Below are 23,963 nucleotides of genomic sequence, written 5' to 3'. Positions count from 1 at the left end.
CACTCCCTCCTTGAAAATTCAAGCTCATGGCTAATTGCATTTACTAGGAAAACAAAACAAAGCAGCACCCCCACCCCTGCCCCCTCCAAACCTTTTTTTTTTTTTTTTTTTCTGATTAGGGGCAAACAAAAAGGGCAGATGACTGCAGAGCTGCCCTTTCCCCACCAAGAGAACAATATGGGTTTTGTCCCTGGCTGAATATTTTATTGTTTGCCACTTTTCCTGAGTTTGCTGTGTTTAGCCACTGACATAGATGAAGGGTGAGAATGATGTGAGGCTGGAGTTTAGGGTATTGATGGGGCTGAAACAAATTTCATTTGTGCTTGGTAGGTCTCTGTAGTCCCTATAAGAAATGCCAAAGAGCAGCTGGACTGTGATGGATGGATCTGGCAGTGCTCAAAGACCTTCACCAGTTTTTGAGTGTGGGGGTTTTTTTTGTTTGAACTCTTCTTTTCCACAGAATTTGGCCAGGTTCAGGTCTTGAACACAGGTTGCTGCTCTGGATTACCAATGTGCAGGTGCCTGGGAAGCTGTTGTTGGGGAGTTAGAAACAGGCAGCCTGCAGGAAAGACCTGGCATTTTGCACTGATACTTACACTGGAGACGGTGTAATGCAATGGGGGGCTGGGGACCTTAAATTCACTACCAGCATATTCGGAAGATTGGTGTGATTGCCTTGCATGGGCAAGATGCTCCTCATCCCACAGAGCAGTAGCACCGTGCCAAAAATTTGTTCTGTACTTGGCATGAGATGCAGATCCTAACCATGTCACCGCTTCTTTCCCCTTCCTGAAAACAAGATGCTGCTGCTGACACTTCCCTGTGAAGGAGAAAGGGATCCAAAAGCTGGTGGTGCTCAGCTGTGCGAGAGCGAGGGCTGTGCTGGCCCTGTGATGCTCTTCACTTGCTTCTGCTGGAGTGCTGGGCACCCTTATTTTAAAGCTCAGCCTCTGTACATATCCATAGCCATATGCATGTTGTGAGAGGGCTCACATACATACCCTCCAAAGCTGCGTACTGGTTCCTGCAGGGGCTGGGATTAGGTTCTTGGTGTTTTGTACGTCCTTTCTTCATTTATGCATCTTTGCTCCCTGAAGCCTTGCAGCAGGGATGCAGGGTTACCTCCAGCACTGTCATCTGCAGGCGTGGCTCCCATTCAGCCATTCTTCTTCCTGAACACAGCGTTTTCTGGGGTTGTTTTTGGTTTGGTGAAAACTCTGTTCTTTTCAGGAGCCTTGGTTAGTTCTGTCTAAAACCCTTTGGCAAGACTGAGTTTTGGAAACAGGTTTTTTCTAATTCTGGCATTAGGCTGCCTGTTTCCATCTGACTCCTGCAAGCTGTAGCATTTCCCCAGATAAGCTTTACAAAAAAAGTTTTTGCTCCAAGAGCATGCCAGGCTGTCTCACCTACATAAGTCTGCACAGCATCACCTCGACTCCACTCCCACAGAAGGATGTCTGCACCGGGCAGCAGAGCAGCACTCGCAGCAAACTGGGATTTGGATGTTTCCTGCTTTTAAAAATTTTTTTAAAAAACATGGAGGGAAGAAGAGCAGGACAGAGTCAGGGGTGCCTTCAGCAGTACTGAATCCAAGGCAATTGCTGATTTTTCTATGGCAGCACCATGCAGATGTCCAGTTTGGGATGCAGCCAGTCTGGGCCACCATGGTTCCAGTTTGCCCAGCAAGTAGAATTACTCCACTCGGAAAAGCAGAGGCCTCCTTAGACAACTTGTCCCAGTGGCTGTGAAATCTGGGAGCAAGAAGCTGTGCAGGGTGCCCTTTGCTGCATGTGCCATTTGCTCGCAGCCTGATGCATAGGGTTTTGCTAGCTTTGCAAAATCTTCATGGGTGAAAACTCCATGGGTTGAACTGTGGGAAGAAGGGCCAAGCAGTGGGGAGGTGATATGAGGTGGAGTCTGGGGTGATATGAGACAAGTTCAGGTGCGTAGAGTGGTGTGACAGGTTGTAAGGCAGTATTGGGGGTGGAAGGGGTTGTGAGCTGTGCAAAGAGGCTGCAAGGTGGGAACTGGGCTGTGTGAAGGGCTGTAAGGTGGTGCTCAGTGGCTAGAGGTAAAGCAGTGATTGGAGGTGTGAGACAGTGCAGGGGCGAGCAGGATGCAAAGGATGCACAGAGCATCAGCAGGGCCGTGGGGTGATGCATGATTTAGGGACCAAGAGTTTGCCTGAGAAAGCCAGCCCAGCCAGTCCCCAAAACCCCCTCCAGACCACCGACCAACTTGGGGACAGAGCCTGGGCTGACCTGGGATTGCAGGGAAAGGGGAGCACAGCCTTGCAAAAACACAAAGTCTGGGTCAATGAGGCAGATGCCTCTTTTAAAGACGTGACTGTGAATAACATGCTTCTGTTTCAGTGTCTGTGTCATGTGGGAGCTGAGCATCATGCTGAAACTGGATTGAAAGGAGCTGGGATTTTCTGTGCTAGCTTCTTCTGCATCCTGGAGGGCTCTGGGATTGATGCCTGTCTCTGGCTGTCACAGTGGCTGTGACACCCTTATTTCCATCTCTATTTCTTCCCAGCACCACCGAAGTATGTTCTGCTGGTGCTCTTGGCTCCCTTCTAGTGCTTGCTGATGTCCAGCTTTGTTGCAGGGTCAGGGAAGGGGGCAATTTGTGGCACCAGTGCTGCAGAGCTTCCCCATGGCACTCTCTCAGCTGTGCCCTTGCCCTGCCCAAACGTCCTGGCCTGAGGATGGAGCCAAGAGGGAGTGACACAGGGTCGATGCTCACATTTGCAGCCCCACTGAAGTAGCCCTTGGTGGTCCCACCAGGGCCACCTGCAGAGCACTAGTCCCAGATGGCAACTTCAGACTGAGAAGAGCAGCTCATTCCCAGCTAGTGTATCCTCGACAGGTTCATCTATCATCTCCTGAGCTCTGCCAGCTTATTAGCAGATGTTGTCCTGTCCCCAGAGGATGGAGAGGGAGGGAAACAAATGGACCAAACTACAGATGGCTGGCAGCGCCTTCCCCATGCTCGCTGTTTCTAAGACAAGCCTGCTGCTCCGGGGCCCCTTGGGCAGGTGATGCATGAGAGAGTGGGGCTGGTGGGCTGGGGAAAACAGGCAAGTTGTGCTGTGCAGGGTAGTGGGATCAGTGGAAGCCCTGTGGCATTTACCCCCAACAGGCTGGGGTGATAATTGCGACAGAGGGTTGGAGATGTGCTCTGCCGAGCACAGGTTTAGTGCTGGTTTTTGTAGGCTCTGTTTGTGTCTCTGGGACCAGCCAGGGGGCTGGGCTGCAAGCCCAGTGTAGATATGCACGTCTTGAGCTGGGCTGCAGGCAAAGGTGTGCTGTTGTCCCATGTGCACTGCAAAACCACACCATGAGATGAAACTGCAAGGACAGACAACCTTGGCTGGGTTTGGCATGGGGAATGGCACTGGGGACAGAAGAAGGGCACCAGTAGCAGGACTTCTGGTGGTCCACAAAGAGGCAGGAGCCGAGATCCTCAGGCACAGAGTAAGGGTATCAACTGTATAAAATAATAACAAAAAAAAAGATATCCCCACCTTCTATAAGGCTCCTGGGAGGGCATTTCTGGTAGGTGGCAATAGCTGGTTGCTGCGAAGACAGCAGGACAACAGTTCTGCACCTCCCTGGTGGGTGGCTTCAGATTTTGGTGGCTTCAGTGTGTGCTACAACCATGGCTGTGGAGCCCTGTAGATTTTAGACCTGATGTGTTTGACTGAATTTTTCTTGCTGGCCACTTCTCTGATGGTTTGCTCTTACCAGAGCTATCCCGGGAGGTCCTGGTCTTCCACATGTCATTGGCTTGGCATGAGAGACCTCAGTCCAGAGCAGGACATGCCTGTCATCCTGTACTGTAGGGATTTCATATCTTGTGCAGGTTCCAAGCTGGTGCCCTGTCTCTCAAGCCTGCAAAAGGCTTTGCACATGTGTCCTGCTTCCACCGAGACACACAGAGGTGCATGACCCCATCCAGAACAGTGCCTACCCCAGCCCCAGTTGCTCTCCAGGCTTCCTCAAGTGCTTGTGCTGTCCAGGTGCTGGGAGGTGGCTCTCAGCAGCTCTGCCCTGGTGCGCAAATTCACCTGTAATTTGTCATTTAGGATAATTTTCCCCCTGAGTGCATCTAAAATAATTGGAATCATTGCTACAGGTAATTAATGCTTTCTTTTTTTTTTTTCCAGCATTAAATGCTAAGTGATTACAATTGCTTAGTGCAAATCTGCTGTGCTTCATGTTCCCAGCCTTCCTGCTGGCCTGTCTCTCTGTACCTGATACATGATACAGCACTGATTTCTTTGCCCTTAATTAAATATTGGTGGGGAGAACCACTCCAGTGCTTCTTGAATCAAGAGTCCCTGGTTGCTGGGTCCTGCGTGGGTAGAGATGACAGTGGTTTGCAGGTACAAGGGGGGCTTCACACAACAAGTTGAAGGTGGCAAATCCTGGCATGCGTGCTGGCTAGCATGGACTGTGGGGCTGTCTCTTCGCTTGGTTCCCATCTGGTAGGCTGTGCTCATGCCATGTCTTCATCCTTTCCCACACAGAGGAACTGGGAACTTTTCTTTCTTAGAGATATGATTTGGTTTATTTCCCCAGCTGCCTACCCCCCCAAATCTGTCCCCACCTGAGAACAGGGTGTAACAGCACTCATCTCAGTCTTACACCCAAAACCAAGGCGTTGCAGACCGGAGGGTGTTGCAGCATCAGGCAGAGGGGATTTGGTAAAGGCAGAGAGTCCCTGGCTCTTTTGGTGTGTGGGATAACAAAGACCAGTCAGCACCAGAGCTTGGCAAATGTTCCGGGCTGTCCTTGCTGTGGTTGGCTGGGGACAGGAATCCTCCTCTCCCAGCTCTGCCTCCCCTGTTTTCTCTCCTCTTCTGATGCCCTTGAGGAGGTGAAAGATGTTGAGAGAGCTGGGGAGCAAAGCCAGCCCAGAGCTGCTGCCATTTCCTCATGAGTCACATCTGCCTTCCCTTGCATCCCCAAGTTTGGGCATTTCTGCTCCTTGCTCTGATGCTACTCGGGGACTGGAGGAGCAGGGATTTGGGAACAAACTCTGGAGCTTCTGGCCTTTGCTTTTTCCAGCCTGCTATACCAAGCTGTGATACCAACCTGTGATACCACCATCCCTGGTACATCCTGCTAGTAGTATTTCTCCTCTGTCTTTAAAGCAGCATTCAGCACATAACTGCCACAGGAGCTGGTGACAGAGCCTGAAGAGGGACCAGCAAGCCACCAGGGATGTGTGTGGCTGGAGCACAGCCTTCAGCTGCTGTTGCTGGAAGTAGCTCCGTTATAAAAAGGCTGTTGCATTACTGTGCAGTGTGTGACACATGAAATATGTTGGTGGCAATCAGTCCAGGGAGATCTGTGGCAAGGAAAGGAGTGTTATTAATAACAAAACAAATCAGCACCTAGAAGCAGAACAAACAGCCAGCACAGAGGGACCCAGACCACTGGGGATGCTGGATCACAAACAAAACCCTTCTACATGCTTGGAAGCAAAATTTGAGGCAGTATGCAGAGGTGGCCACTGGGGGTAAAGACGGGAAAATGAAGGTATTACTACCTCAGTAAGGAAAAACAGAAATGAGTCAGAGCCAGGATTAACGCTTGAATCACTGGAACTGGTCCTAGAAGTACTTGGTGAATACAGGGACTCAGACAGAGCCTGTTTTTCCCTACTTGGAACTGAAATCTGCAAGAAAGGACAGATCCTTCCACCCCCAGACAGATACCTGACATGCCACATGTCACTTTTGAGCTAATCGATTTTCCTAATGAGAGACGAGTTGTTTGTTTGTGTGACAAATGATTCACCCGAGGGGTTTCTGGGAGAGGTGGGGGTAGGATGGAGCAGACTGATGCCAGCTGTGGCGTGGGATGAGCGTGTGCTGCTGCCACACAGTCCCCAGCACCAGAAGGAGGCAGAGCAACTGAAGGGGGGTTGCGTTGTCAGAAAAAAGCTCAGGGTAGCTCGTTTGGCCTTGCTGTCCCTCCGCAGATAGCAGGCAGCATGCATGCACTGCTGTTTTGTTGCAATGTGGAACAAGAGAGTTTTCCCTTTGTTTTGTGCAAGCAAACTTGTTTTGTATAGTGGCACACCAGGGGCTTGCAGAGGGATGTGCACCATGTTGCAGGTGCGGAGCTTTTCGTTCTTGAAACTGCCCACATGGATGCTCTTGGACACCTGGGCACATCCAGCATGAGTAGTATGGCAGTTCACAACATCACTGTGAAGTGAGGACTGTGCTGCAAATTTGCCCCGTAAATAATGGTTCTTAGAATAGTTAACAAAGCAATTTCCAGTGCTGCCTGGTTTGATCTTTGCAGTGCTCCCTGCCCCGGGGCCAGGTGGTGCCCCAGAGGGGTGGCTGCAGTGGGCAGAGCTCTGGGCAGTAGGCAGGGGTACAAGGAGAGCACCTCGAGCCTCGCAGGCAGCTCATGAAAACAGAGGCACCTAAGTCTGCTTGTGAAACAGTGGTGAATGGGTACCAGGATGGCAGTAAGTACCAAGATGACAGCTTGGGGGAGAGACAAAAGCAATTTTCACAGAACACGGTTTCCAGCTGGACAGCTGGAGTGGGACTCACCCAGGCGCTGGGGAGAAGGGCTGGTTTCCCATGCACTGCGATGGGGGCGAGAGCGGGGTCCAGCTTTGTGCTGGTGGGACCCACCGAGTCATGGGATGCTCCTTATCCGGGCGCATCCCTCTGACCTCTGCCCCTTCCCTCCTCTGCAGCCTGCCAGCTGGGATTTTACAAGTCAGCCCCCGGGGACCAGCTGTGTGCAAAGTGCCCCTTGCACAGCCATTCGGAGAGCCGGGCGGCCCGCGTGTGCCGCTGCGACAGCAGCTTCTACAGGGCGGTGCAGGACCCCCCCTCGGCCGCCTGCACGCGTGAGTACCCCGGCTGCCCAGGCGCCCGTCCGCGCTGCAGCGGGGCAGGCGTCAAGCCCTCGGACACAGCAGGTGCTCCCTGGCTGAGCCCAGCATGCACCCTTGCCGCCGTGCATGCTGCCCAAGGCGCTGTAGCAGCCTTTCAACCCCAGGTCTCCCTTCAGCGCACGAGCTGAGACCCCCTTAGCTGCACTCCCTCACTGCCCTCTGTCTCATCCTCATCCTGCTGCTCTCCAAACATCCCTGGGCAGAGTCTGCTCCCCTCCTGGGCGTCTCTCCTGCGACAGGGCAGGTTGAGACCATGTCTCTGCCGGCAAGCTCACCTGCTCGTGCACCAGCCAGTGTGGCCGCTTCCCTTTGCAGAAATGCCCAGGGTGGTCAGACCCCTGGGAGGCAACAGGGTGGCACAAATGTTTCTGTGCTCTCCTTCGCTGTGGGTGGACGGTGGCACCAGGGCTTGTCATAGGGTTTCAGCTCAGCTCTCTGCAATAGCCTGCTCTGAGGGGCCTAGTGCTATTAAAAGGGGACAAGAACATCCCAGGAGGAGTCATCCTCTCTGTAGCTGGTCCAGCAGGGCAGAAAGGTGTGGGGCTGCTAGCTGAAGCCAGGGTGAAAGACAGGTCAGCAGCATCTGACTTGTGTTTCCCTAGGGGATATCCACCCAAGATTGTTGATTTCCCCAGGAAGTGTGAGTTTACCCTTCCCTTTAGATGAGCAGATCCTGTTCTCCACCGTCCAGCCCATCAGCACCTTGGCTCTTCCCCCAAAAGCTTCATGCATCCCCATTGCTTTCTGCTTCCCCCAGAACAAACATCAGCTTTTGCCTGCCTGGCATTTGGCATCCTGGTCCAGAGCATCTTACCTCCACGGCATTTCACCCTGAGACCTGTCTGTGTCTTTGCTGTCTTCTGTTTGGAGCATTTCCCTCTCCGGGCAGCTCTGTATTCCCTGTAGCATCATTTGTACACACAGGTACATGCTGCCCAAGATGCATCTCTCTGTGCGTCCCGTGCTCTGCCAGTCCCAACACACTTCAGCAGCTCCTGCTCTGCCTGAACCTCTGTTTCTTTTCCAGGCCCCCCCTCTGCTCCTGTGAACCTGATCTCCAGTGTAAATGGCACCTCAGTGACACTGGAGTGGGGCCCACCCCTGGACAAGGGGGGACGAGCTGACATCGTGTACAACGTGGTCTGCAGGCGCTGCGCGGGGGACGCTGGCCAGTGCGAGGCGTGTGGCAGTGCAATCCGCTTCGTGCCCCAGCAGATGAGCCTGGTGCAGGGAGCGCTGACGGTGACCAACCTCCTGGCCCACACCAACTACTCCTTTTGGGTGGAGGCCGTCAATGGCGTCTCTGACCTCAGCCTGGAGTCCAGGAGAGCTGCAGTCGCCAACATCACGACAAACCAGGCAGGTAGGAGGAGCAGACACCCCCCCCCAGGGCTTTGCCTGTGTGGGTGATGCTGATGTTGCTCTGACATTGCTCCAGCCAGTATCTGCAGGAGCCAGAACCTGCCCTAGCAGCCAAGGACTGGTTTGGTGATGGGCATGGGACCCCCAGGAGATGTGGCCCCTATCATCTCTGCTGCTGGAGGTGGGTTCAGGGAGCCGGGGTGGGCTGGAAACAAGCTGCTGCCCAAGGCAAGTCTTACCCTTCTCTGGTTCATGGTATCCTTTTTCATCCTCCTTTCCTTCCACTTCAGCCTGCAGCCACTGGTGGAGGCTCCTTTTCTGCAGGAGACAGGGGGCAGGGAGAACACTTGTTTATTGACAGGAACACTAAGTGGAGCATGAATCTTTCAGGCTGTTCCTCCAACCTTCTGTCCCTTCCCAAAGGGCCAAGCAGCAGTTCATGCTCTGCTCTTAGCTCACACCAATGCCCAGCCCTGGCAGGTGACAGCAACGTTTGCTGGGAAAAGTCTCTCTCATGCACGTCTCATCTGTGCAAATCCCTTGCTGTGAAATGCTCTTTCCCCAGGAAATATTTCTGAGCAATGCTCTAGCCCAGGTGGGCCAGGACCCTGCTACAGGGTCACCTAGGCATATCCCCAGAGCAGAGCCCAGCTAAGCCCCTTTCCACGGAACACGCTGTAGGCAGAGAGGACGGGGCAGGGACTGACCCTTCTTGTTAATCCTCCCAGTTGGAAATGAGCCCGCAGGAACTTCCTGCGATGCTGAGCCCCTTCTGCTCTCATGGCGGTGGTGCCAGCAGGAGAAACCCGGGGAGCCTCGCTGAGTTAGCTCATGGCTGGCATGAGAACAAGGCCCTTTTGTTACTAATGCCTGCCCGTAGCACTCCTTCAGCACTCCACTGAGCCTATGGGGAAGTGGCTCAATCCTGCTGGCTTGCTCCTGCATGATCCCTCCAAGTGCTTACGAGCAACGTCAGCCTGATGCCTCGGAGGGGGATGCTCTCAGGAGGTGCTGAATATTCCCATTTCAACCTCTCTGCTGGGAGGTGGATACTGAGCAGGTGCCGCGAAACCAGCAGGGTTGGGAATTTGGTAGTGGTTGAGGTTTAGCTGCTGTGCCTGCACGGTGCTCCAGCTGCTGTGCACCACAGAGCATCCCTGCCTGCCAGGAAGGGCTGAGGGATCCCTGCCACCCTGCTCAGGGTGGCTTGCCCATGCTGGGTGGCGGTCACTCTTGTCCCCCCAGCCCCAGGGGGGCTGGTGCAGCAGAGATGCCCTGGGGCTGTTTGGAGAGATGCCCTTGGGGTTTAGCTGATTCCCACCATCCCACCCTGTTCCAGCTCCCCGGAGTCCTGTGTCCCAACAGTGATTTCTGCTTCTCAGAAGAGCCAGCTCGAAGATGAACTGAGCTATAACTGCCACCTTTCAGTCCCTGGGTACCCCACTGCTGCTGCAGCCCCTGAGGCCTCTTTTGGTCTCTGTGCTCCTCCAGGGACACCCCTGTGCTGCAGCCATGGCAGACAGCAGCTCTATCTTCCCCAAAGCCACCGCATCCCATTTTTCATTCGGCAGTTAGGGTCATAAGGGGTGTCTGACCCCTTGCCATGGACCCCATGGCTGCACCTGGCCATCGCAGCACCCACCACACTCTCTGAGGTCCTTCCAGGGGGGTATTCCCAGCAGGAAAAGAGGCTCATGAGTTGGGTCCTCCAGCTCCAATTTGGGCATGGCAGGTACAAGGACCGATTCACAGGCTCCCAACCCAGGCCCAGGCAGATGACCAGTATCTCAGGGCAGGAGAGCACCCCCAGGATACCTTTAGACTGATGCTCATTCCCTGATCACCCCTCTGGGCATTTATCATGTCCTCTTTCCCTCTTCCCCTGACCCTCTTCCCATTCCCCAGATGGGGGGCAGGAGGGGTCAGGGTCCTGGTAGGGATCTCCACAACCTCCAGCCCTGCAGCCCCTTCTCCCTTCTGGCTCCAGGTCACAGTGAAACACCAGTGTCTCCTCCTGCCTGTGCTGGGACAGTGCCCTCCTCTTTCATATCCTCAGAGCCTGCTCATTCAATGGGAAAGAGATTGAGGCAACTGAAGCGAGCAAAGCCTGTTTGCTAGGCCCTTCACGGCACCCATCTCATGGCTTTAATCAAAACAGAAACATGGTTTAAACCAAGCATCCTGCATGGGTTGCCAGTTCCACCCTTCCCTGCTGCTGTGTCCTGCTGCCCTCACCCGTGCAGGACCCACACCAGCAGGTACCTAACACCCTGCCATCTGCATCCCCAGCCCCGTCCCAGGTGGTGGTAGTCCGCCAGGAGAGCACGGGCCAGAACAGCGTCACCTTGCTGTGGCAAGAGCCAGACCAGCCCAACGGCATCATCCTGGAGTACGAGATCAAGTACTACGAGAAGGTAATGCTGAGCTTGCTGCCGCAAACTGGTCCCAGCATGGTGGATTTAGATGGGCATGGCTCGGTTTAAATCCTGCTGGTGCAATTGCTGCTGTCAGCTAGCCTTGCGCAAAGGACTATTTTGGAAGATTTTGTGGCTGCTGTGCTAATACAGCAAGGTTTTTGGTGTTGTTTTTTCCCCAGGACAAGGAAATGCAGAGCTATTCGACCCTAAAATCCAAGGGCACCACTGCCACCATCTCTGGGCTCAAGCCTGCAACCCGCTACATTTTCCAGGTTCGGGCTCGCACCTCTGCTGGCTGCGGGAGGTTCAGTCAGACTGTGGAGGTGGAAACGGGGAAGCCAGGTGAGTGTGTACAGTTGTGGGATGTGGTAAGTGTGGGGCAGGGAGCATGGGGGATAGTGATGCCCTTCTCCATGGCCATTGTTCCTCTGCCACATAGGGAAGGAGGCTGGACACACATCTTCTGGGGTTTCGCCTGCAGGGCTTGCCTGAGTTTGCCCTCCTGAGATGTTCTTATACATTAGGAAGAAGAGGGAGGAAGGACATAGCAGCCAGGGTAGGGAAGACCTGGTGAGGTCCTGAGGCCCCAGACTCCTCTCTGTACTGGTTTGCTGTATCACCATGGCTTTCCCAGATCTGTGCTTGGTTTCCCCATGTATAAATGGTCCCTGTACACTGGGAGAGCCCCAAAGCTGGGGCTGGATGGTGGATAGTGCTTTATCTTTTAAGACCATGACCCCATTGGGGTAGGTAAGTTTCAGTGCTCAGCAGAGCACTCCCCACTCCAGCTCACCTCCTTCCTAACCTGCTTCTTCCAGTCTCTCTCCGGTACGACACGATGACAATTGTCTGGATCTGCTTGACACTCATCACCGGCCTCGTCGCGCTGCTGGTGGTCCTAATCTGCAAGAAGAGGTAAGTGTTTTCTGGAGGTCAGTGCAGCTTGTCACCAAGCAGGGCAGCAGGGATGGGAGTACTTGGGCGCAACTTTTGTCCTCTCAGTTTGTCCAAAGCATCTGTAGATGAGGGCTTAATAAGCAACCAAGAGACTTCATTTAGGGGTCACCCTGCCTCCACTTTCCCTGAGGCAGAGCTGGTCTCCAGACCTTCCCCTCATGCCAGCAAGCTGAATAGTGGAGAGCTCTTCTCCATCAAAAAGGTCCAAGGGGGACTGTGTCTGCTACATCTCAGCGTGACTGAGCCAGGCATGTGGAGCACACATGCTGCTGCCCAGAGAAGACAAAAGGGCTGCAGCTTTTAGCACTGCCAAGCCTTGGAGAGCATCTGGAAAGTACCTTGCTCCAGGCCAAAGTATTTGTCCAGCAAGACACAGGGATGCAGCTGGTGGAGGGCCAAATGTTAGCTCCAGCTCCTCCTGGGCTGCCTACAGCCCTGGCACACACTGCCTTCCACCCTGCCTTTGGGCTGCTTGTGGGACCAAGGGACAGGAGCAGCTCTTCTGACTCTTGTGTCCCCGTGGCAGGCACTGCGGGTACAGCAAGGCTTTCCAGGACTCCGATGAGGAGAAGATGCATTATCAGAATGGGCAAGGTAGGACCATCCCTGCTGCTGCCCCTGGGGTGTGAAGGACCTCAGCCCTGTGGATGGGCAGGGACCTGGACCATTAATGCCTGGCACTGCTGTGGTTTCCAGGGGGAAGTGTTATGACCACTGGCTGCTTCTGGGGATGTGTCTAGGAGAGCCGAGCGGGGGCTCTGATCCCAGGGGCATCCTGGTAATGGGGTTGAAGGGTTGCACAGCATAAGATGGGACTGCAGCATGTTCATCGCAGACAGCAGCAGGCCAGAAGAGTAGAAAACTCATCACAGGTGAGGGGTGGGGTTGGGGGGGTTATGGAGGGGGATGATCACATGGACGAGATCTGGGCAGATCCTGGACTGCTCTGAGGACATTGCTATGCCAAAGAATACCTTAGGTTTCCTTGGGGCTGCAACCTCTGTGGCTCCTCAGCGTGTCAACCCAAGAAGTCCTGCCCCTGCCCATCCTCTGCCCAGCTGCTGGGTGCCCCTACTTCTCAGCAGGGCTGCCTGAAAGAGCTTATCTCCTGTCTCCCCTTTGAAACCTGGCAGTGAAGTTCCCCGAGTCCAAGTTCTACGTGGACCCCCACACATACGAAGACCCCTGCCAAGCCGTGCATGAGTTCACCCGTGAAATCGAGGCCTCCCGGATCAAGATTGAGAAGGTTATTGGGTCTGGTGAGTCCCTGGGCCAGGGACCTCTTTGCATAGCATCTGCTCAGGGAAATTCACAGTCTGACGTGCCATCCCCATGGCCTGCTGGGACCACAGCAGGCTATGCAGCACTGACACAGTGCTCAGCCAGGGCTTCATCTGCTCCTCACCCTTCTGAGATCAAAATCATGGATAGAGTGGGGGTTTTCTGGTGCATGAAATAAACTCTTTGGAGGGAGCCTGATGCAGAGGGTTGCTGCTCAGCCAGCGTGGCACTGACAGCTCAGGCGGATGCAGCAGATGGCTCAGCCTGTCCCGCGTGGGCGCTCCAACGCTGCCACCCTGCTTTCAAACCTTGGAGCAAGCATCTGGGGTGACAAGATGCAAATGAAATTGCAAGCAAAATGGTAAATTTTCAGAACAAAAGGGATTTTTGCATAGGAACAGGGGCTTGCAGGGAAGCACGGGGCAGAGCCAGAACTGGAACTTTACCAGCAGCACCCCAAGGGCTTACCCCAGAGCAGCATTAGGAAGCCTGGCTGAGAGACATCCCTGCTGCTCTAAGAGACTCCCAAATTTGTTCATTAAAAGTGGTAAAGCAAGTGCCACTGTATTCATTACTCTTGGCCCATTGTCTTCAGTGAAAGGTATCAGAGAGAGATGGTTTCTGGTATTTCTGCCCAGTTCCCAGAGGTGGCACTGGAAGCCAGAGATGACCTTTCTGTACTCAGGGGCAGTGATGCACAAAGACCCCAGGAGTCCTGAGGGGCTGGAGCATGCTGTGAGCATGTTGGCAGTCTGGGTGATCTGTGGTGCTGGTGGGTTGGTGCAAGAAGCTGAGGAGCTCTCCATGCCCTCACCTTCTCTTGCCTTGCAGGGGAGTCCGGAGAGGTGTGCTACGGCCGCCTGAAGCTGCCAGGGAAGAGGGAGATTCCCGTGGCCATCAAGGCACTGAAAGCAGGCTACACAGAGAAGCAGAGACGGGACTTTCTGAGCGAAGCCAGCATCATGGCACAGTTCGACCACCCCAACGTCATCCATCTGGAGGGGGTGGTGACCAGGAGTAGGTGGCTGGCAGGGATGGGACCCCATGCTGGGGCAGAGCTGGGATGTATCTCCCTGTGGGCACCCTAGGAGATGGGGGTTAGGGATCACTTTGGGTGCACTCAGTCCTTCAGCTGCCTTGATTGCTCACTTGTCAGAGGTCCTTTTACCCTGGGTCTCCTCCATCCCACCCGCTTGCCTTCTCTTACAGGACAAACTTTCCATGTGGCAGTCCCTGACCTTGATCTGCAGTGCACCTCAGGTCAGGGTTATTGGTTTAGGAGATCTCCTACCCATTAGTGTTTATTTTAAAGCTGCCTGTATTGAATCATAATTTGAAGTCTTCCTTCAAAAAGGCACATTCTGATGCAAAGCGTTATGCTAATGGAATGCAAATTTCAGTGGGATAACGAAGCTGACCTAGCCACATCAATAACACCTGGAGGGAGGCATAAATGTCGGGGTTATTGCCACATCCCCACGGTCCTGCCCATCCTGCAGTCCTGCGTGGTGCAGGGGTGAGACTGCTCTTCAGGATTGCAGGAGACCCACAGGCCTGGATTCATGTCTTTCCCAGTAAAAGCCTGGCACTGGGCTTCCCAGAGGAAGGTGACTTCTCTGCTAACTTGACCTCCCTTGTCTTCTGCAGGCAAATTGGTAATGATTGTTACGGAATACATGGAGAATGGCTCGCTAGACACCTTCCTCAGGGTAAGGAGCTCTTTTGTATTTTTTATTCATTGCACATTCCTGTGGGCTGAGTGACTGGAGAAGAGGCTGGTTCCTGCTCCTCAGCCTCACGGCCACTGCAACCCCTGTGTGAGAGCCGTGTGCTCTGGGCTCTCATCTCTCCAGCAGAGACCAGCTCCTGGGCATCGCGCCTGGCTCCCCGGAGCAGTACCGCAAAGGCAGGGACATGTCAGAGGTTCTGGGAGGGCAGGATGTGGGCTGGGGGGACAAGAGAGAGGCACTGAGGTTAGAGGAGGTACTAAGCCACAGATGAGAGGCACTAGGGGGTTAGTTTAATGGGAGCAGCATCAACAGGATGCTGGTGAAAACCACAAGTGAACTCTGGGTTATTTCCTTTCCAGAAACATGATGGACAGTTCACCATCATCCAGCTGGTGGGCATGTTGCGTGGCATCGGAGCAGGCATGAGGTACCTGTCTGACCTCGGCTACGTGCACCGGGACCTGGCTGCCCGTAACATTCTGGTGAACAGCAACTTGGTCTGCAAAGTGTCTGATTTTGGCCTCTCACGCATCCTGGAGGATGACCCTGATGCTGCGTACACCACCACGGTGCGTTGCTCCTCGCATTGCAGTCTTTTTTATCCTTACTGATGGTGATTGCCCCAGGCCACTAACAGATGGAAAAGATAGACACTCTCAAGTCAAAATAGGCAGGGCAGGAATGGAGATAGTCACCTCGCTGCTGATGTCTGGACCAAGAGCATGAACCCAAAGAGCTCCTGAGCCTTAATGCATTGTCCTTCATACAGGGACATCCCAGAACTGAAGAGTATGGTGAACAGAGAAGCAGGGTGGGAGAGCAGGGAGCTGATCAAACCTCCCCAGCAAACAGCTCCCAAGGGCATGTGTGGCCACCTGCACAGGGACACTGCCATGTCCCCGTTGGAGTGCTTCCCTAGACTCTGTAGCTCTATCCACTCCTTCAGTTGTCCTAGAGCCATCAGTCAGTAGGTGGGTGTTACGGTACGCTCTTCAGTCGTGTGGCCACACACCAGTTTTTCCATGCGACTCTGCCTCATTCAGGGGTGTGGAAAGGGTGGGAATTGGCTTTGCAACCTAGGTGATTTTGTTTTAATATAGGACGCTTTTGTCTGTGAAGGCATTTTAAGATACTTCTGGCCAACCTGACAGCTCTGGAGCTTGATGTGCTCCTCCACTGGAGGTCATCAGAGCCAAAATTAAATACATTGAGGGAATGTGCTCTTTTTTGCTCTTCTCTGGCCATGAAAGGATTTAGTGTGCTCCCCAGGCACACCTCTGACTGGGAAAATGTGGTGGATAGGCATTTCCTGATGGAGGCCAGTTTGGAGCTGCAGCTGAGGAGTCTAAGCATCATTTTTCAGAAGGACGCAGACTAGACAAGCAGAAAGAGCCTCAGGTTACTTTGGGGTAGCTGACTGCAAAGCAGAGTATGCCCCAAAGCAGTTGCAGCTCTGAGGGATGAATGCAAAATGGCCCAGCCTGGAGAACATGGCCTTCATGCTCTTGGCTTGGCTTCAGCCAAGTGGAGGAGTGAGCCAGAATATGTCCTGTGTGTGTTTTTGTGTTCAGCTGCTCCCTTTGGTATCTCAAGAAATAACCTGATATTCCAAATCCTTTAGTTTTGGGGAAGGTTCCTGCTGCTTGGTTCAAATACAGCATCTTCTGCATCTTGGCTTTGGGACTCTCAGAGGAAGGGTAAGAAGGGGCCCAAGATCAGCTAGGGCTTCCTGGTGTCAGAGCAGCCCATCTCCTTGTCCGTGACCTACAGACACACACATAGCCTGGTCTTCCTCCCACCAAGCCAGTCTCTGAGCTCTCCCCCAGTGCTTTTAGTCTTTATGAACAAGTTTCCAGAGACAGTATGTCAGTGACCACACTGTGTCAGGACGGTGACCTGAGTGACCAGAGTTCATGTATTGACCTACCTGCTGACCCTTTCCAATCCTGCCTAGTTTCTAGAGACACTGTCTCATGTCCCCGGTATGAATGCAAGCAGGGAGGTCACTAGAGGGTGGAGTAGCCACTGGAAATGTTACAAGCAGAGGCTTTGAGGCATCTTGGCACCGTGAGGCCCACCAGATCTGGTTGCTCTGGAGCAAGACTAGGTGCATAGCCTGGATATAGTTGAACCACAAGGATGCAGTGACAGGATCAGGAGCACAAGATCTCTGGCAAGGTCTCAGTCAGGATATCCTGAAAATGTGGATGTTTTCTTGTTCAGAAACTTGTGATCAGATGGTGTTCTGTGTTCCTCCTCTGTTGTCCTCGACCTGCTCGGGAGGCGACTGTCCCAAAGGATGCATCATTCATCTTCAGTCCCCATCAAGGAGTGAGCCAGAGCAGGCAGGACTCATTTGGGTGGAGGCAACTTTCCCTAGACAGGAATACCTGAAAGATGTTCCCAGGCACATCATGCCTGCCCCAGCTGCTCCAGGAACCCACTCGATATTCCCTACAACACAACTTTCCTCTTCAGATGGCAGGCAACCACATTTCTAGCTTAAATGTATTCTTAGCACATATATTGCTGATTTTTGTCAGCATGGTCCTTTAACTCAACAAGTCTTGCTCTTCAGTGCTTGCCTGCCAAAGCAGTAATGGACAGGGAGCACATGCCGTTGCTCTCTTTGTCTGCTCGAGTCAGGCTCTCTGCCTGGGCCCAGGCTCAGCTCCATGCTTTTGTGCTTTGGTAGCCCTTGGCTTCATCATGTTGAAGTCCTCCCTCTTGAACACTGAGGGCCAGAATTGTGCATGAAGAAGACCTTGTAAAACAGCACAGCTTTGTCCTTGCTCTACTGGAAATACCTTGAAGTCATCCTTCAGGTACACCTTTAGGCTTACCTAGGGCAGATTGCCTCCTCAGTCCTTTCCAGAAGATGCCATCCCAGCATTTTCCTTGTCTAATCTGCTGTCCCGGCTGCAGAGAGGTAGGGATGCCTGAGCCCTGCACGGTCTGAGCCTCCACTGTTGCTCACTTTTTCAGGGGGGGAAGATCCCCATTCGCTGGACGGCTCCGGAGGCCATCGCATACCGCAAGTTCTCCTCAGCCAGTGATGTGTGGAGCTATGGCATTGTCATGTGGGAGGTGCTGGCCTACGGCGAGCGCCCGTACTGGAACATGACCAACCGGGACGTGAGTGGATGCGGGGTGGCATGGTGGCAAGCCTGCCTCTCCTCCTGCCCTTACCCAAGCCAGCCTAGCAGAGGGGGCTGGGAAAAGAGGACCTAAAGAGCAACCCTCTTCTCACGCCCCTGCACAGTGTGCTTGTCCCCTCGCTGGGGACATCAGTGTGTTGCCCATCATTGCACCATGCAGTCTTTCCCTTTGCAGCACCTTGGCTCCTTGCTGTGTGCACTGTGGGCCTCCCCATCCCTGTCTGCTGCTCTGTACAAGCCTTTCTGCTGGCTGGAGAGCTTCAGCAGGTGTTCTGACACCTTTCCCATTCCATGGAAGGGATCAGGGCTTCCCTAGGATCACTGCAGCCCCACTGCATTAGACTGCCAGTCCCTCCTGCACCCAGTGCTAGGGGTCTATCCCTTCCACTGCCCATGTGAGGCTGCTGAGAGCCCCAGGCTTGCACCAACTGACAGTAGGCTTTGGGCTTGTCAGAGTTGTGTGGAGCCACTCTTACCACAAGAGTAGCATGAAAACTGTGGGAAAATGTAGGTTATATTCCTGACTACAGCCTGGGAGCAAAATTTACAAAAGGAGGCAACAAAATGAGTATTTTGACTCTGTAGAACCACAGGACTCCTTTTTTTTACCTATGGGGACTATAAACCTACCTGCCTTCTCCCTGCTCTGGGAGTCCTGACAGTCCCCTCTCTCCCTAGTGTTTTTATTTTTTTAGAAAGTGGCTTTGGTGACAACAGGGTATGGATGCAGTGGCTTACACTACCTCCTCCGCACAGTTCCTTCAAGCAGGGTTTCCTCCAGCCTTGCTAAGCAGTGGCAAGCCCTAGTTGTAGAACAACTGAGTGCGAATGCAGCTTTCATGGCTTGTCAGCTGGAGGAAGCTGCAATATTTTAGGCCTGTTAGACCCTGTAATAAATCCGCTGTCATAGCAGTGATTTCTTGTATGTGTATGGTATCCAGCCTGCTTCCAGCTCTCCACAGAGACTGCGCACAGCTCGCTGGCAATTCAGTTGTCGTTTAGCATGAATCTTGTGTACAACCCCCCTGCTTCCACATCTGATGGCCCCAGCAACTCACGCAGCAGGGATTTTCCCTATGTGCTGCTGTCTGGGGTGCTGGGAGTTGGGGTGAGGGTGCAACTCCACTTCGGCGTGTGGCTTCCTTCCAGGTCATTAACTCGGTGGAGGAAGGCTACCGCCTGCCTGCCCCCATGGGCTGCCCCACAGCCCTGCACCAGCTCATGCTAGATTGCTGGCAGAAGGACCGGAGTGAGAGGCCACGCTTCTCCCAGATTGTTGGCATCCTGGACAAGCTGATCCGCAACCCTGACAACTTGAAGTGCACAGCCACGGTGAACCGGTAAGGGCTCCCTGAGCCATCACGATGAGCAGGGGTTGACAGCTGATGCTGGGCAGAACAAGCGGGTTGCAGCAAATAAGGGATATTTCTGTCCAGCTCTAGCAGCAGTGGCTTCCCCTGTGGCCATGGACATGCATAGGGCCCACGGGCACAGGTTGTGGTGGACAGTGGGAAGCAAACTGCATGTCACTGCCTTGCTCCCACCATGGCATCCCCACACCAGGGTCTGGTCAAGTACATGCAGCAGTGCCTATGCAGCGGCATGCTTGTCTTTACTAGCCTGCACAGGCTCTCTCTGTCCTGCCCTCACCTGCAGAGTCACAGGCTTTTTGAGCTGGACCTCATAGCCTGGCCACCTAAGACCAACATCTCCTGGTCTAACCCCTTCTGTCCTGCTCCCAGGTTCACCCAAACACCCTTTGACAGGGGTCTGCTTGACCTGGCCAGCTGTCTGACAGTGGAGGACTGGCTGGACTCCATCCGGCTGGGGCACTACCGCGACAACTTTGCCATGGCAGGGTACTCCTCCCTGGGCATGGTGATGCGCATGAATGTTGAGTGAGTACCAGAGAACAAACAGCATTGGTTGGGTTGCCCGGCACCATCCCACTAGCTGCAAATAGTGACTGTTCTGCCTTGGCTTGCTCGATCTAGTTGCTCCCTGATGCCAGAGACACACCCCTAAGGAAACGGTGTTGAGACCTGGGACAATGTCCAAGGCTGTGCTGACCTTTGAGAGAAGGTGTGGGAGTTGTACTGAGAGGGTGTGAGTTCCAAGTCACTTCTGGTGCTCTGTGGTGGGTCTCCAACATCATCATAGGTTCATAGGTAATTTGGGTTGTAAGGTGCTTCAGGAGGTCATATAGCCCAACCTCCTGATCAAAGCAGGGTCAGATATGAGGTTTCTGTCTCCTTGGACTTTTCACCTTTGTTTCCCCTGCAAAAGTCATGTCTGGAACAGAGCACAGTTGCACCATACTGCACGGTTTCTCTGGGATCGTTGGGAAACAAATGGATCTGGGGTGCACATCAGAGTTTTTTCAGACCCCAGTGCACTGGACTGGCTCCCTGCTCAGTGCAACTAGGCAGGGAGGCACCACCCAGGGCCTTGGTGTGAGTGGAAGGTCACAGCCAAGTGACCAAGGATGGGTTAAGTAAGGAGAGCTGGGGAAGATGTGTCCCACCACCTATCCTCCTCCTCCTGCTGTAAGGAGCTTGCTCTGCCACCTGTCTAGGGGGTCTCCGAGGTGGCTGATGCTCCAAATGGTATCAGAAAAGATGGCAACTATATCTGCTCCTACCCTGGGCTTACATTCCCCATCCCTTGGTGTTAGCATTAGTGCCAGGGCTGGCAACAACCACTCTTACCCCTGAGGAGACTTGTTGCCTGTCAAAAGGTGTGGAGGTGCCAGATGGTAGTTCTGTGACTCAGGAAGGATGTGAGAGTGCACACCTTGGTTGAGGTGCGGCAGGTAGCGAAGGAGCCAGTGAAAGGGAAGATGGGGACATGCAGGCAGAGGGCTGTCATGTGCATTGATCAGGGGCTGCACTTGGGCCTTTGCTATGGGATTGAGCTGATACCGATCCTTGTCTCTCATGCACATCAGGAAAGCTTTTGAGTGGGTAAGGCTCATCATCCATCTGTCTTTCTGACTGGGTTATCTGTGGGCATCTTGCTGAAACTGAATCCAATTTCAGAGCATCGATCTTGTCACCTACTAGCCTGTCAGGAGTGATCCCCCTCCTGCTCCCCCCGGGGCTGTCACAGCAGCCCTGTCAGGAGGATGTGCCCGAGGGAATGGCAGCCTCTCTGGCCCTGGGAGGATGCCCATGGACCCTCAGCAGCAGCAGACTTGTGCTGATGGGCAAGTAGAGAGGAGCCAGGCATGGGATCCTAGGCTGGTCCGTGGGATGAGCACACAGGGAGGAGCAGTGTCTCTCTGGGACCCAGCACAGGTTCAGCCCATGGGGTGTCCAAGAGTGTCTTTGTTCTCCAGGGACATTCGGAGTCTGGGCATCACCATGATGGGTCACCAGAAGAAGATCTTGAGCAGTATCCAGGCCATGAGATCCCAGCTGCTGAACACTAATGGCCCCAGGAGGCATCTCTGATCACCAGCTTTGCAGACCCACATTGGTCATTCCTTAACACTTACCCTGGCAAAAGGGGCAGCAGGGTAGTGAGCAGGAAAAGGGGCACCAGACCAGGACCTGGAGCCCCACCAGCATGTCTTTGATTTCAGCATCAGTGGAAATATGACTTCCCAGATACCTCGATGATCCTGCTGCCTCCTTCCCCCATCTGAAGGGGGGAGCAGCCTTCCAAGGGGGCTAGGGACATGTCATGCCTCTCTCCATCCTCTACTGTGTCCCCGTGGGACTGGGGGTCCTCACACAACTATGCAGGATAGGTGGTAACCCCTTCACACAGCGGGATGGCCCCAGCTGCACCTGCAGATGGAGGGGTATCAGACGCAACAGCAATACCAGGAGCAGTGGGACTTGGCTTGCCATGGCACACAGCTCCCATGGATCTGACAGCTGGGGAGTTTGTTGGATCTCTGAACTGAGGACTCCACACAGCAGAGACAACCCTGCTCCCAGTACCTCCCAGTCCAGTGTATTCCAGCTTGGACCTCCTGAACTGCACCAGCCTGCAGGTGACTTCACGGTCCACCTCTACCAAGCCCAGGAGGGCAGGGGACAGAGTACAAGGTAGCAGTGCCAGGAGCAGCTGGCTCTACCTGCAGAGGAGACTTCCCCACCATGAAGGAGAGTTGGCCAGGGTCTGCTATCTGGAGCCTCAAGATGCCCCAGGGTGCTGTAGAAGGCTCTCCACCTCTTGAACCCACCAGCACTGCTCCTCTCCGGATCCAGCACAGGCAGCCCAGGGCAGCCCAGGCACATTTTTGAGGGCCACAAGCTCAGGTTTCTCCCCCAGCAGAACAACCATCCTGGCCTCTCCCAAAGCCGTACCAGAGCAGAGAGGAGTGGGAGAGTTTGCTCCCATCTCACATGATGGAGGGACAGAGACACTTCTGCCAAACTCTTCATTACCCTAGAGAAACCCACGAGCTGTCCCATTACCATGCTATCTGCCTATACCCAGGGCTGCCATGTCATCTGCAGAGGAGGAGTCCTGAGCACACTTCCAGCTGCAATCACACAGTCCTATGGCTGGGGACAGGGGCTCTGGGCAAAGACAATCTTCAGCACTACCCAGCTGATGAGCTTGGTGACTGGGAGGTTGGCCTTTCCTTCACAGCTCTCCTCTCCTCCACAAGAGCACCTCTTTTGGCGAGCTTGCCTGGTGTGGAGCAGTGTCCTCCAAAGACTTGTGGAGCTGCTCTGAGAGGCTGAGCTGGCTGCAGAGATGCAGATGTGCCGGGGAGGGGGCAGGCTGTGGGCTGGGAAGGTTTGTCTTGGGTGTAAATACAATTTTCTATGGGTTTCGGAACTGTTTTACTGAAATACAATGTTAAGTACACAAAAATGGTCTCAAAGCACAGAAGCCTTGGTCATGGGGCTGAGCTCACTGCAAAAAAAAAATCTGCTGGGAGCGTGGCTGGGGAGGGGTGCAGCTGGAGAAGAAGTGCTGGAGGGGAGCCACGCTGACTGCCAGGGACCAGCCTGGCCCACAGCATCCCTGTCCTTAGCACTGGCACAGTTAAATCCAGCATCACTCACATGCAGGTACTGGTAGGATCTGGCCCGAGGTCTGTTCCTCCCAGTTCTGTTTGGGCACAAGGGAGGGTGGGGGGAGGGATAAAGCCATTTCTCAGCTGCAATAATCTGGCTAAACTGGCCTTTCTGAGGCTGGCTTAGCTTTCCATCCAGGGCACTTACGTCCTGATGGATTCTCTGACTGTGGCGGGCACTTTACTTCTTCCTATGGAAGTTCTTTGTAATGGGGGATAGATGCAATGTGTTGTTTAATTTGTATTGCACCCTGTATCCCGCACTCAGACCTGTCACACACCTACCCTGCAGTCATCATCATGACGGAGGTCAGTCCAAGCCCTGCAGCACAGGATGGTGGGTTCTGGCCATGTCCTCTCTTCCCAACATTTGGGACGCCCCAGAGGGTGAGTCCGTCATGAACAAACTGGGGAGAGCAGAGGTCAGGTCAGTGCCACAGGCTTGTGTCCTTGGGGTTTGCTGGGCAACCCTAGTAACATGGGCTGCAGGATCTGAGATTGGGACCTGCCAGATGGCCCCTTTCCAGGTGGTTCATGGGTCAGATCCTGCAGCGTGGGGTCATTGGGCTGCTGCCAGCTGTGGGAATGGCAAGGCAGGGTTTGCCTTTTATGTTCAGACTGTGCACCTCCTCCTGGACAATAAAACTCCTTCTTCCCATGGGCCATCTCCTTGCCTGTTGTTGTTGCTGTGCTGCACAGACCTGCTTCATCACTTGCAGAGAGCATGGGGCCCTCCACAGCTGCTTCAGAGGCACAGGGGGGCCAGCACTGGGATGCCCAGCTAGACACCACCTTCCTTTGCTCCAGAAAGCCTCCCACACATGAAGGATGCTTCCCTGGGGAGCTGGAGCATCTGTGAGATGGGCCCACAGGTGCAGGGAAGGGCCAAGAGGCTGATCATTTGTAGGCTTCCTGTGGGGAGGTTGCTGTACTGTGGGCTGGGAGAAGCATCCCCAAAACTACCAAGTCATTGCTACGTAGGAGCATCTCTTGCAGGAGATCATGCAAGCACAGGATGTCTTGCCTGCAGAGGCTCCTCTGAACCTCAGGGGTCTCTTGCATGTTTTCCCAGAACCAGGCTTAC

At 54.0% G+C, this 23,963-nt stretch overlaps 1 protein-coding gene across 1 annotated transcript in view; it reads left to right on the top strand.

Annotated features, from left to right (window-relative positions):
- Window positions 1-23,537, top strand: part of EPHA8 (EPH receptor A8) — a 53,094-nt gene extending 29,557 nt beyond the window's left edge. Inside the window, exons 4-17 of the mRNA XM_069782291.1 lie at window positions 6,733-6,888; window positions 7,964-8,299; window positions 10,588-10,712; window positions 10,895-11,057; window positions 11,534-11,630; window positions 12,199-12,266; window positions 12,806-12,931; window positions 13,785-13,970; window positions 14,601-14,662; window positions 15,043-15,252; window positions 17,669-17,818; window positions 18,991-19,181; window positions 19,584-19,739; window positions 21,179-23,537. Coding sequence (XP_069638392.1) covers window positions 6,733-6,888; window positions 7,964-8,299; window positions 10,588-10,712; window positions 10,895-11,057; window positions 11,534-11,630; window positions 12,199-12,266; window positions 12,806-12,931; window positions 13,785-13,970; window positions 14,601-14,662; window positions 15,043-15,252; window positions 17,669-17,818; window positions 18,991-19,181; window positions 19,584-19,739; window positions 21,179-21,293 — 2,141 coding nt within the window. The 3' untranslated portion in view covers window positions 21,294-23,537. The remainder of the gene's footprint in view (window positions 1-6,732; window positions 6,889-7,963; window positions 8,300-10,587; window positions 10,713-10,894; window positions 11,058-11,533; window positions 11,631-12,198; window positions 12,267-12,805; window positions 12,932-13,784; window positions 13,971-14,600; window positions 14,663-15,042; window positions 15,253-17,668; window positions 17,819-18,990; window positions 19,182-19,583; window positions 19,740-21,178) is intronic.
- Window positions 23,538-23,963: the final 426 nt, after the last annotated feature.

The sequence above is a fragment of the Haliaeetus albicilla genome, chromosome 4, assembly GCF_947461875.1.
Source record: "Haliaeetus albicilla chromosome 4, bHalAlb1.1, whole genome shotgun sequence".
Taxonomy (NCBI): Eukaryota; Metazoa; Chordata; class Aves; order Accipitriformes; family Accipitridae; genus Haliaeetus; species Haliaeetus albicilla.
Note: the sequence above shows the minus strand (reverse complement) of the source record. Positions and strands in the feature narration are given on the sequence as shown.